The 13,291-nt window shown below is 46.4% G+C and overlaps 1 protein-coding gene and 1 pseudogene across 1 annotated transcript; both read left to right on the top strand.

Annotated features, from left to right (window-relative positions):
• The first annotated feature begins 196 nt into the window (after nt 1-196).
• On the top strand, nt 197-5,401 carry LOC137161596 (olfactory receptor 51G2-like; annotated as a pseudogene).
• Nucleotides 5,402-11,480: 6,079 nt separating this feature from the next.
• LOC137161579 (olfactory receptor 52P1-like) lies at nt 11,481-12,419 on the top strand. The gene has a single exon (XM_067560960.1). It carries the CDS (start codon nt 11,481-11,483, stop codon nt 12,417-12,419), a length of 939 nt encoding a protein of 312 aa, XP_067417061.1.
• Nucleotides 12,420-13,291: the final 872 nt, after the last annotated feature.

Genomic DNA, 13,291 nt, shown 5'->3' with positions numbered 1-13,291 from the left:
AAATACTTGGGCTTTTTCCACATCATCTGTCAATAGGTTGCCTCCCTCATTCAGTGAGGACCTTCTTCTTGTTGCTAATATATCTGTAGAAACCCTTCTTTTTACCCTTCACGTCCCTTGCTGGCTGCAGCTCCAGTTGTGCTTTAGCCTTCCAGATGTCACTCCTGCAAAGAAACAGTCAAATGCCGTGGCAACTATGACCCCGGCCACGGCGGAGAAGGCATGGATGAAGTGCATCTGGATAACACAGGCATTGAAATGGATGGATCTGGAATCCAAGCAGAAGATGCTCAGCATGGTGGGTAGGGTGGAGACAGATCAGCCCAAGTCTGCCAATGCCAGAATCAAAAGGAAATAGTACACAGGGAGGTGCAGACTGTGATCCATCCATATGACAGCTAGGATAATGCAGTTACCCCAAGATTGCTATAACACACACTGAGCACAGAGGGAGGCCATACGCCAGCCCAGCAATTCCTGTGAGGATGAGGGCCAAGTGGCTGAGGACAGTCTGGTTCACAGCTGACATCTCATGCACTCAATGACCTCTGACAGTCCAAAAAACACCTGCAATAACAGCAGCATTTTTAACCCTGACCTTATTCACTACACACTGTTTAAACCCTGCACTGAAGCCAGAGTAATTCATTTCCTCCTGGGCTTTCCTATGGGGCTAATTGCTGCAGTATCTGCCTTAATTTCCCTATGAGTGCTTCACAAACATTAATGAGTTGATTGTCAGCTATTCTGTCCATTGTAGAGATGGGGAGATGAGGCGAAGAGCATCCCCTACTTTGGGGTGGCCAATCTGAGACACCGAGGACGGGATTCTTCAGAATACTTAGCATTACACAGCACTTCATGTGTTCAAAACACAGTTCCCAGTGGCAGCGGTGAGTGCTCAGCACTTCTGCGAATCAGACCCAGGGTCTCAAATGAGACACCCAGAATATGAGGATCACAATTAGTGACAGATTTGCTTTAAGTGAGTTGCCTAGCATCACACAGGAACTCTGTGGCAGAGGCAAGAATAGAATCCAGTTCTCCAGGGCAGCATTGAACTGCCTTAATCATGAGACCATCCTCTCTCTTCTGAAGAAATCCAATGGAAGCCGCTGCTCCAGAGACCACAAAAAAGAAGCCCTCTGAATTTCCCCACATTTGCTCTTCAGCTACAGGCTAACTAAACACACGATCTCCCCTTCTCTGTTCTTCCTTTACCTCCCCCAGCAGAGCATTAACACTTGCCTCCCACCCACCACTCTCTGCAGCACAGACTGTGTCTGGATTCAAAATGGAGGGCAGGCCATTTATAACACGAGCCCCTCCTCTGGGTGTGGTTATTATAGTCAGGGTGTGCAGCCAGGGCCCCATATATACAGCTCTGAGCACAGCTGAAATGGGGTTTTCGGGTTTTTTTGATTTAGAGAGAGGGAGGAAAGAAGCCAGGTGTTTATAGCGTAGACTGGGGTGGGTTTTACTCATGGTCTGTTTTCTTCAAGATCAAATTTTCTGTGTGGGTTTTTTGCCTCACCAGCTCTGCTAACCAGCCTTCTACTCTCTATGCAGTCCTCTCTGCCCTTTACAACAGCCTCTTCAGCAGATCTGTGGGCTGGAGAGGGGCCTAGAGCAGTTTGATTTCCATTACTAGTTACGCATTTTGTTAGAAATAACCAAACAGGTCGTCCTGGGGGTGGATTATTATTGCCTGCTCGTTCCACCTCGATGCCACAAGTGAGCGACAATTCTTTTATCTATAACAGTATGTAAAGGTATACATTTCCAGAAGCTCCCCATAGACCATTATTTGGTTCCATTGACACCTATAAAATGAATATTCACAACTACATAATGAATATAATTATACCCGTCCCCATTTGTTGTTTACAGGATTATTGCACAGAGGGCAGGGACATTACCTTGAAACTTACTAACATTCTTTAAAATATACTCTATGCAAGAGAGGGAAAAAAGATAATGCTGTGTTCCCACTAAAGACCTTGAACAGAAGGGAGAATAGTTATTTGTTATTTGTTAGTTTCATTCCTTGTGCAGATGGCTAGGAACGGAGGGAAAGAAGAGAGAGAACAGACTCTAGCTAAAATTCACACCAAGTAACAGAAACAAAGTTTTTCCTGTGCCATGACTCCATTTCCTGTAGCTTAGGCCTGACCATTTGTCCAGCTTTAAACTCTTTATTCTCCTACACATTTGACCTTGAAACCCCCATTTTAGCTGAATAACAGGAGTTGGGGTTACTCTGTACTAAACCAGTGGTTTTCCACCTGTGGTCCAGGAACCCCTGGGGTTCTGCAGACAATGTGTAAAATTTCCAAAGGTTATCACACCTGCATTTGAAATTTAGTAGGTGTCCACAAAGAAGAAAAGGTTGAAAACCACTGTACCAGAAAGTGAGAGCCCAGGGAATGAATATTGTATAGGCTGATCCCAGTTCCTGTATCACTCAGGAGAAAGGCTGCAGATTAACATCACAGAACCTGAGGAGAATCAGTCAGCTTCTAACCCAAGGATAGAAAAGCTACCAGCTGCAAAGGATTCCCCAGACTTTTGTTTGCTGACAGGTGATTGAATGAGGGCCAAACGCTGGAATCTTTTCAATTTCTCAAGAAATCCAGATGACACACGCTACATTTTTGGTCCCCCTCTAACCTGAGAAATTATCTCTGAAGGAAGATCAGAGGGGAAAGATAGGTTTACATGTGTGTGCTAGATTATAGATGTATAAATGCTATGCCAAAACTTTTCACTGTAATAAAACTATTACAAAGCAAATTTTCATTCCATTCATGTCTACGTCAAGCATGTCTATGGAAAGCCAGCCTCAGAGTTGTTGAAAAAAGCAGAGGTAACTTTATTACTTAATGACTTAATTAGAAAGTATTTCAGAGATATTCCAAGTCCTGTTTGCAATAGGTTTGTGCTATTAACTCTTTGTTCAGTGAGCAGTTGTATAATACTGTCTCCTAGTAACTGACCTGAAGCTGCTTCTAGCACTTACATTCAGAATCGTGCACACAATAACTTTGCTACACTTGTGAAAGACTTTCCAAAAAGTCATGAGACAACAGAACGGCTGGTCTGTGTTTCAGTGAAGCGTAGAAATGAGGTGAAGGAAAAGGGATTATAGTAGTGGTTGTATGTAATTTAAACCCATCACCTATTAGACGAGCATGGCTGAAGTAACCTACAACTCATCTGGATATAAGTGCAACACTATTGTTTGCACTATTCACCATTTGGGACACCAACCCCTCTCCCACCCAGCTGAAGTAACTGTCTGTGTTAGCTTATAACTTGCCAAATGACTACACAAACCTTGTCTAGGGAGAGGATGGGACCCTGAGAGGATAAAGAGAAGCCTTTAGGATGCTCGATCTCTCTGATCCAATTAACACTGGCCAGGCAAAGCACTTCTGCTTCTCCTGCAGGGATTCTTGGGGTTCAGAGTGTATCACCAGGAGCATTTGCTTAGTGAAAGTTAAGAGAGCCCAGTTCTGATCGAATTTACACATGTAAAGATGGAGTGACGCTGTTGAAGTCAATATTCCTGAACTCAGAACCTGGCCTACGAATTTATCCCATGTCCTGCAAAGAGGCAGTGGTGTAATTTGGGCTCTTGGGAGTGGAGAAAATTAAAAACAATGAGGCAATGAAACACATTTATAAATAACATCAAAGCAGGAGAGATAAATACAATGACCATTTTCACCATGGGCTTCCCATGTGTAGAAAAATGATACAATGGGCCACACTCAGAAGAGGAGGGCCAGAGAGAGTGTTTGAGGGAAGATCACAATTATAAAATCACACAGTGCTCAAGCAGGCTGTGGAACTCACAACCACAAGATATCAATGGGACCAAGAGTTTAGCATGATACAAAGAGGGACAGGTTATTTATATGAGGAACCAGGAAATCTAATTACAGTAGTGGGGACTTTTTAAAAAAACGTTTGGGAGGGCTATAATGCTTCCTGATTTACATTATAAAGTATGTCTAACCAGTGGGTGTCAGGAGGAAACTTTCCCTGGGGGCTGGTTATCTCACGGCTGTCTATTGCAGGGCTTCCTCTACCTTTCTCTAAAGCATCTGTTACTGACCGCTGAATACTGGGCTTGATGGACTACAGGTCTGATGAAGTCCCGCAGTGCTTATCTTCCAAACGGTGGTATACATAGGTATATAAGAATGGCCAAACCGGGTCTGACCCAGTATGTTGTTCCGGCGATGGTCAATGCCAGGTGCATCACAGGGAATGAATAGAACAGGGAATTGTCAAGTGAAAATCCAAGACTATGTTTTTGTTGATCTTCCTTGAGCTCCGAGAAGTCTCTAGACTTGTACTGAGAGCAGAATGATTTCTCGTTGAATATTGTCTAGTCTCCTGTTATTTTTCCTTTCAGGAAGTAAAGTTCAAAACTCCTTGGACCTGCCCAGTGCATCAAGTCAGCTGTCAATTACACCAAATTCCAACCTGCTGTGTTCCTTCTCACAGGAATACCTGGGAAGGAAGACATCCATGTCTGGATTTCAATCCCCTTTTTTTAAATGTATGTTACTTCGATATTAGGAAATTCAGTCATTCCGCTCATTATAAAAACAGATCCAAACCTCCATGAGCCCATGTACATTTTCCTTTCCATGTTGGCCATCTCAGACCTTGGCATAACGATATCTGCCATGCCGACAACACTGGGCATATTCTGGTTTAACTCTAGGGAGATCAGCCACGATGGCTGTCTTGCTCAACTGTCCATCCTCCTCTCGTTTTCGTTCACTGAATCCTCTGTGCTCTTATCCATGGCCTTTGACCGTTCTGTTGCGATCTGTCACCCACTGAGATATGCTTCCATCTTAATCACGCCCAGAATTGCCAAAATGGGACTGGTGTCTCTGCTAAGAGGGGTTGTCGTAATATTCCCACTCTTCATTTTCCTGAAACAGTACCGATACTGTCAAGCCAACATCCTCTCCATTCCTACTGCCTTCACCAGGAGGTCATGACGATGGTTTGTTCTGATTAAATTAGAGTCAACATCATCTATGGCTTCTTTGTAACAGCCTCTTCAGTGGGGTTGGACTTGCTGCTCATTCTCCTATCTTAGTTGATGATCCTCAAAACAGTGTTGGGCATCGCGTCCCAAGCGGAGCGCCTCAAGGCCCTGAACACCTGCGTCTCTCACATCTGCATCGTCCTGCTTTCCTACATGCCACGGATTGTCTTGTCCATGATATACAGATTTGTAAACAGCTCTTCTCCCTGGATTCAGAATGTCCTGGGAAATGTCTATTTGCTGATTCTGCCCCCAATGAACCCAATCGTGTACAGCGTGAAAACAAAACCCGTTTGTGTGAAGATAATCGGGTTGTTCGTCAAGTAAAGAGGCAGTTCATCACCTGGCTGCAGACAACAACAGCCGACAGGACATGAGCTACGGATCTCCCACACAAGCTGGTTTGTGTTTGTGATGAGCCAGGGGATGGATGGGATGTTATCACATAAGAGCTGTATCGGTGTCAGCTCAGACCTCAGAATTGCTGTGGATACAGTCAGTACAGAGAAGGAACGTGGATGTTTTGTCCCATTGTCCATGACCTGTCACTGTCCCGTCTCTGGTTAAACACCCAGGGGCCATGAGAAAAGCTGCAGAGCTGTTTTGCAGTCACAGTCCTGGCGTTCCTGAGCACTCTGGCTACTGCGTGATCCATGTGAGCAGCACCAACTGTGAGCGGGGCTATTCCAGGGGCATGGCTGCCCACCCTTCCCCTGCACCCTCACCCAGGCACCTGTGACTGAGTCGTGTCAGAGACAGGTTTAAAGCAGGAGCCCCAAGAGAAGCCATTCAGGCAACCCTCCACCCTGTGCATGGCTCTGCACAAATCACCCCCCAACACACCGTCCTGACCCCACACATAGGAGTCTGAAAAGAGACTCAGGCCCAGATTCCCTCCTTGTCCCCTCTATGCAAAGGGTTGGAAAGAGCCAGCTCCTAGTCCAGCCCAGCCATTCAGTGGCCATTACAAAGGGGGTGTCAGGGATTCTTGACTTTGAGGATGGGAAAGGCCAGTGGGGTCAGTCACCCCCTGCTCTACTGTGCGGCCTTTTTAATGTTCCTGGGACTTTTGGAGCTGACCGAGTCCTAGCAGAGGCAGCTATGGGGAGAGAGGAGGATGGTCCCGTCTGGGGAATACTTCATACTTTGGGAAATCCCAGCCCACTGCTTCTTTACGGGCCTGAGGCCGAGGCCTTGTAGTGCAGGGCAGGGCCTGGCTCCCCTCACTCCCTGCCACCCGCAGGAGTCGTGGGTGCAGGGCCAGCTGCCTCTTCTCTCAGAACATGGGCATAGCAGCAGGGGAAGGACGGCTGCCCTCGCTCAGCCTGGGGGGAAGGGACTGAGCTACCTAGGGGCCAGCTGGTGAGGAGCCAGGAAAGCTGCGGCGAGCCTGAACTAACGCAGACCCCAGCAAGGAGGGCAGGAAGGGCGCTCCTAGCCAATGGTGGAGGGTGGGGCGCAGGCTAAGAGAGCCTGTGTTTTGGAGAACAAATACGACCCCACACAGGGGGATCTTGTTTTCAGTCTTCCATGCTGATAGTCAGTCTTTTCAAGGACCTTAGAGGGAAGGACAACGTGCCTGCCGGGTACCCCAGGCCACAAGGGGGCAAACTGGGGTGGCAGCCATCCTCAAGTTAAATGAGCAGAGGTCAGTTTAGCACCAAGTCTTCTCTAAACTCCACTGAGGCTGGTGCAGAGCCTGCCAGAGAATCAAACCCCTGTAACTGGCTCCTTTCTGTCCCCGGTCCACACAGCGTAGCGGGCAGCTCTGGGGTAGCAGAGAATCCAGCCTGACCAGCCAGGAGGCTGGTCCTGTGGTTTGGGCTCTGCTCTCTGGGTCAAGGTCCAGGGTCACACAGGGAATTTTATGTGGGTTGCATAAATTCTGGTGCCCTGCCTTACCCACAAGACTCCCTTCTTTTTCCCAGTCACAGGATGGGAGCAGACGGTCACAACCTGGAACGTAAACAGTTCAAAGCTCTTCTACCTTTATGCTCCTGTTGAACACATTTTCCTAACCTCCTAAACAACAGCAGCTGGTAGCCGGGATTTCCACTTGTTTATTATGCATAATTTAAATAAAATACAAAAAGATCAAGATCACTCGATTGTCCTGGGTTCTGGGTTTAGAGCAGAATTTATTATTATTTTTCAATCTTTCCTGGGGCTGGGAGTTTGCCTGGGAATGTGAAGCACGCAAAGCAGAGCGTGATCCCTGGACACCTACAGGCTAAAATTGGCACTTGGATCTGGTATCTGAGCCATCTCCCTCCATCGTCCCTACCCCAATGACAGCCTGTGCAGTTACTGTAGCTGAGCACAGGCTACAGGGAACGTGCTTCCCCATGGCAGGATATTGCACCATGAGGGGTTTCTGACTAAACCGTCGGAGAGGCTAGCGGATGGGAGGGACTGTTACTGTGTGTGGAAATCCTACGTTTGAAACAAGGATGTGCAAGAGCCTGTCCACGTTCACGTCGCGGTCTCAGGGAATCAGCACAGGGCTCTTCAGCAGAGTAGCAGCAGATGCTCAGATTCTATGACAATGAGCAGCAGCACAGAAATGCTGAGAGATAAATGAACATGTCTAACCCTTGGCTCTTCTTTTCTCTCTGGGGTTTTAGCAGTGCAGGATAACGATAGCAAGTCTGCAAGACTCAGTTTACCCCAACAATCTGAACCTGTGTTATCAGTGAATCATTTCTTCACTCTCAGAGGAGGCTCTTTGGCTGAAATTCTCCAGGGTCTATTTTGTGCTGTTACCACTGCTCAGAGAGCGCAGGCAATTGTCCCGGAGTCCTGGCCAGCCTGAGAGTCCTCAGGGACTGTGCGGAGGAATCATAAAGGTCCCTGACAAACAACACGAGTATCAGAAGTGAGATTCGTACACTGATTTTCAGGTTGCAGTAAGGAGATTTCCTCTTTCTGCTGCGTGGGATTTTGGTGAGTTGCCTGTTTATGCAATAAAGTTACTGTTAAGGGCTCGTTAAAGGTTCAAGTCAAGAAAAATCTGGAGAGGAATCCTCCAGCATGTAGACTTGAACTTTTTAGTATTGTCAGAAATGCCAAGGTAATTTAAAATTGGAACTAGAGATTTGTTGTAAATAGTTTACACAAATATTTGCTTTAAAGATCATTTCCTTGTCTCTTTCTGTGTCCTTCTATCTGTCTCAGTATCTTCCTTTTTTTGGTTTCTGTGTTTTTTTCTCTGGTTCGTTCTAATTTCCCAATTCAGCAACTTACTGCCTTGCTAAGACATGTAGCCAAAGACTCTGCCGTGGGTATGTGTGAGAGCAGAAATTTCACAACACAAATGGGTCACACACGGTTTTACACACTGGCCAGATTCTGCTTTCACCTTCTGCCTTCAATGGCTCATTCCAGACTGACGCTGGCATCACTGAGAACAAAATCAGAGCCCCGGTGTTTTGAAATCCCCATCTTTCATGCCGGTTCTCAAGAAGCGACGTAAACTGGGGATCTTCCCTCAAACTCTTTCAGCTCCTTAGCAGAATAGCTCTCGCTGTTTCAGGACTTGAAGCCATGATTTTCACAGCAGGGAGCCTAAAGTTCAACACTAAGGGTGAAATCTTGGTCCCATTGAGATCAATGGCAAAACTCTTACCAGGGCCAGGATTTCAACCCAAATCCACATTTAGGGACTTAATTATATGGCCTGATTCTCACTGGCCATGAGCTGCCATTGTCCTGAGGCATCTAAGGATGGGTGAGCTCATCTGGACCAGGGAAGAACTGACAAAAGAGTAGCTGAAATCATAAACACACAGCTTAAAGGTTCAAAACAATTAGGGTGACAATTTTTGAGGGGTGGGGGGCTGCTCTCTGTGTTCCCCGGCGTCTCTGGTTCTATAGAGAATGGGAAAGATCAAAATGCAGTAAAAATAAAAGCATGTTTCTGGTTCAGAAGGAACCAGGCAGTGATGGAAATCTGACTGGGGGAGACCAAGGAACGCACAGTGTGTGTGTGTGGTGCAGGATGTGCAATATCTAGATAGCAGTTGTGCAGAGTCCTGAAACAGGGCGAAATAGGAAATGGACATCCTGCCTAATTCACACACCAAAGAGATGTAACTAGCCCTCCTGCAACCTCCCAGGGCAGGTGGGTGTCTCAGACTGTAATGTAATGTGGACACACTGTAGTAGATTGTGTCTGATTGTCCCCATCCAGCCCATCCCTCCTCCTGTGACCAACCTCACAACAGCCTTGTGGCAACTTTAGCCATTCCCAACATGGAAAAGCAACATCAGGAAGTTGTGTCTGGGTTTTGTAACTGGAGGGAATATTCTAAAGCTTTGTGTCATTTGGAGGAAGAGTTACTCATGCTGGCTCCTTTTAGTCTCCACGTCCTCTCTCCCCTGCCCTCGGGTCTGTCCCTCTCCTCTTCTCTGCACACACTGAGCTGCTGTTGGGGTTTCCTTCACCCCTCGACAAGCTGTGCAGGCTGCTCCTCCTCCATCTCCCCTTTTCCAGGCACAGCCAGACCCAGACTTTAACCTAAGCTGTGCAGACAGTTCTATGATCTGTCACTGTGTGGTGTGTCTGACACTTGCTGTTGGTCCTGGGTGTCTGGGATCACTGTGGAGCAGTGCTGGGAGTTGTGTGGCTGAGGAGAGGGGTGGACATGGACAGGTGAAAAGCACATCTAGAGTATCGTTTTCAAGACTCCAAAGTCACATGAGATTTTTTCCCCTTGGGGCTAAATTCAGCATTGTCATGAATAAAAAATTGCCTTCAGTAAAGCCAGGCACCAGCTTGCAGGGTAGATGCCTCCAGCTGACTCCTGTATGTGCTGCAGGGACGTGTTCACGGAGGCCCAGGCCAGAAGGCACCACTGTGATCATCTAGTCTGACCTCCTGTATAGCACAGGCCAAAGACCTGCCCCCCAAGGAATTCCTAGAGCAGTGCTTATAGAGAAACATCCAACCTTGTTTTAGAAATTCTCAGTGATAGAGAATCTGTCATTACCTTGATAAAGTCCTCCACTGGTTAATTACTCTCTCTGTTTAAAAAGTGCACACATCATTTATAGTGAGAATCTGTCTAACTTCAACTTCCAGGCATGGGATGGTGTTAGACCCTTCTAGGCTAGCCTGAAAAGCCCATTGTTCAATATTAGTTCCCTATGTGGGTACTTGCAGACTGTTATCATGTCACCCCTTAACCATCCCTTTGTATCAACATGCATCTTTAATTGTGCACACCAGAACTGGAGAAATTTTCCAACTGCAGTTCCACCAGTGCTAAAGAAAGAGTTAAAATAACTTCTCTTCCTCTCTTGAGATTCCCCAGTTTATCATCCCCGGATCACATTAACTCTTTTGATCACAGGGTTACACTGGGAGCTCATGTTTAGCTAATTACCTCTTCATGTCCCCCAAATCTTCTTCAGGTCACTGCTTCCCACGATACAGTCCACTATTGTGTAAGCATTACCTGCCTTCTTTGTTCTTAGAGGTACATGTCTATGTAGCTCTATTAGAACACATTTTCTTTGCCTCATCCCAGTTTATCAACCAATCCATATCACTCTGAATCAGTGATCTGTCCTCTTCATTATTTACAATCCCCCAAGTCTTGTGGCATCTGCAAACTTTATAAATATTCAAGCATGAGAATACAGAAACAGTTCAGGATATCATACAGGAAGTTCTGGATGGCCTTGTAAACTGGAGTTCTAGAAATAGGATGAAATTTAACGGTGGAAAGTGCAAGGTCATGCATTTACTGACTAATAACAAGAATTTCTGCTATAAGCTGTGAATGTATCAGTTGCAAGTGACAGAGGAGGAGAATGACCTGGGCGTGTTGGTTGATCACATGTTTAAGAAAGATTAATTCAGATTGGAACAGGTACAGAGAAGGGCTACTAGGGTGATCTGCGGAATGGAAATCCTGCCTTATGAGAGGAGATTTAAAGAGCTCAGGTTGAGGGGAGATGTGATTGCTCTCTATAAATACATCAGAGAAATAAATACCAGGGAGGGAGAGGAATTATTTAAGTTCAGCATCAATGTGGGCACAAAAACTAATGGATATAAACTGGCCATCAGGAAGTTTAGACTTGAAATGAGATTCATGTTTATAAACATCAGAGGAGTAAAGTTCTGGAATAGCCTTCCAAGGGGAGCAGTGAGAGCAAAAAAACCTGGCTTCATTAGCTCCATCTAAGAACATCTCTGGACTGGACTATGGCTGAAATAATTTGTCATCATCTACAAATGTTGCCATCTCAGTACTCACCTGCCTTTTCATATTGATACTAACTACAAAATATTGACCGTGGTATTCGTAATCAAGTCCCTAACCGCCCCCCCGTGCTGGGCTCCTTTCCCTTCACAGGCACCCTGAGCATTTCAGATCCTGATTGGTGCTTCGACCGTCTTATGGAGGCTTTCAACTTCACCTCCTCCGGCCCGTTAACATTCATCCTAAATGGCATCCCGGGTCTGGAAGCTGCCCACATCTGGATTTCCATCCCTTTCTCTATCTTCTACATCATCAGCCTGTTGGGAAATTGCACAGTTCTCTTCGTTGTAAGCAGAGAGAAGACCCTGCACAAGCCCATGTACCTGCTGCTCTGCATGCTGGCACTCACAGACATTGGCATGTCTACTTGCGTCGTGCCAAAGGCACTGTGCATATTTTGGTTCGGTTTCAAAGACATCACTGTGAATGGCTGCCTCACCCAAATGTTCTTCCTTCACACGGTTGCTTTTATGCAGTCAGCCGTCCTCGTGACAATGGCCTTTGATCGCTACGTCGCCATATGTGACCCTCTGAGATATGCCACCATCCTTACCAACGCACGAATCGCTAAGCTAGGGCTAGTGGGTTTGATACGAACTGTTCTCTCGGTTCTGCCTTGGCCCCTGCTATTGCGGAGGTTGCCATTCTGCGCCAAGCGTGTTATTCCAAACACGTATTGCGAGCACATCGCTGTGGTGAAGATCTTGTGTGGGGACACCACAGTAAACAGGATGTACAGCTTGGTGATATCGTTAATGATCATTGGGTTAGACCTGACACTCATTGGCCTGTCCTATGGGCTGATCATCAAGGCTGTCCTCAGGATCTCCTCCAAGAAAGCCCACCAGAAATCCCTCAACACCTGCACAGCCCACATCTGTGTGATGCTGATGTCTTATACTCCCATCCTCTTCTCCGCACTGACACACAGGTTCGGTCAGGGCATCGCTGCCCATGTTCATATCCTCATCGGCAACCTCTATCTCCTTGTACCACCCATGCTCAACCCTATCATTTATGGGGTCAAAACCAAAGAGCTTCGTGACAAAGTGGGAAAATACACTTGCAAAATGTGATTGCCTGGGGCCACTAACTTTAATCCTGCATGACAGGAGGGGTAAAAGGATGTCTCCTTGTTTATCAAGGGTGCTTTGTCCCAATTTGGCTGAGCTCAGTCTTGTGGAATTTCACAATCTGAGAAGTTCCTCACATCTAATGTCTTATCACTCCATCACCAAGCACTGCTCTCTCCGACCATCATCTGATATCTTTCAGCGTCGCCACCCATCATCCCCCACCCCACACACTCTGTCACTCAGTCTGTGACTTCCAGAGCACCAGCGCTGATCATTTCTCATATGCTCTCAGCCCTATTTTCCATCAGTATAGTTGTAGTTGTAGATTCTCACCAGTCCTCACTTTACTCCCTCTTAAACTCTTTTGCCCCTTTCTGCCATCACAAGGTCCCCAGCTAGGCCATGCACCAGGCCCCAACTATCCCTTCCAGTCCTCAGTCTCCCTAAATCAGTCTCCCTGAATTCTTAACTTGCACACATGTGGAGTTTTCCCCTCTGCTTCCTTTTCCCCAAAGCCATGAAATCTCCCCGTAGAATATAAAAAGAATAGTTAATGTGTTTTGTGCTTTAAGATAGAATAGTAAAGTATATAGCTTGGGAAAAGGGTTGGAAGGACCTGATAAGGGCTGTCCGGACACTAGCACAGCACAAATAGAGGGCAGACATAAAAACAAAAGCTGACCAGAGCTGATTACACCCGGCTAAGTAACACTTGAAAGTGCCTACAAGTCAAGATGACTCAGCAGAAATGCTCACTGATTGGTTAAGCTGACCGGAAAAGTGACACTGTTCACGGGTTGGTTACATACTGATCAAGCTGATCAGTTTGGTGATCAGACTGTGGGTACTTAAATCCAGAAAGTCAGTTGCAC

This window comes from Emydura macquarii, unplaced genomic scaffold (genome assembly GCF_026122565.2).
Source record: "Emydura macquarii macquarii isolate MOO-44397 ecotype Brisbane River unplaced genomic scaffold, CSIRO-AGI_Emac_v2 contig_2325, whole genome shotgun sequence".
Taxonomy (NCBI): Eukaryota; Metazoa; Chordata; order Testudines; family Chelidae; genus Emydura; species Emydura macquarii.
Note: the sequence above shows the minus strand (reverse complement) of the source record. Positions and strands in the feature narration are given on the sequence as shown.

What these genes read in the sequence shown, in the direction of transcription:
- LOC137161579 (XM_067560960.1), top strand. Translation starts at nt 11,481, where the DNA reads ATGGAGGCTTTCAACTTCACCTCCTCCGGCCCGTTAACATTCATCCTA.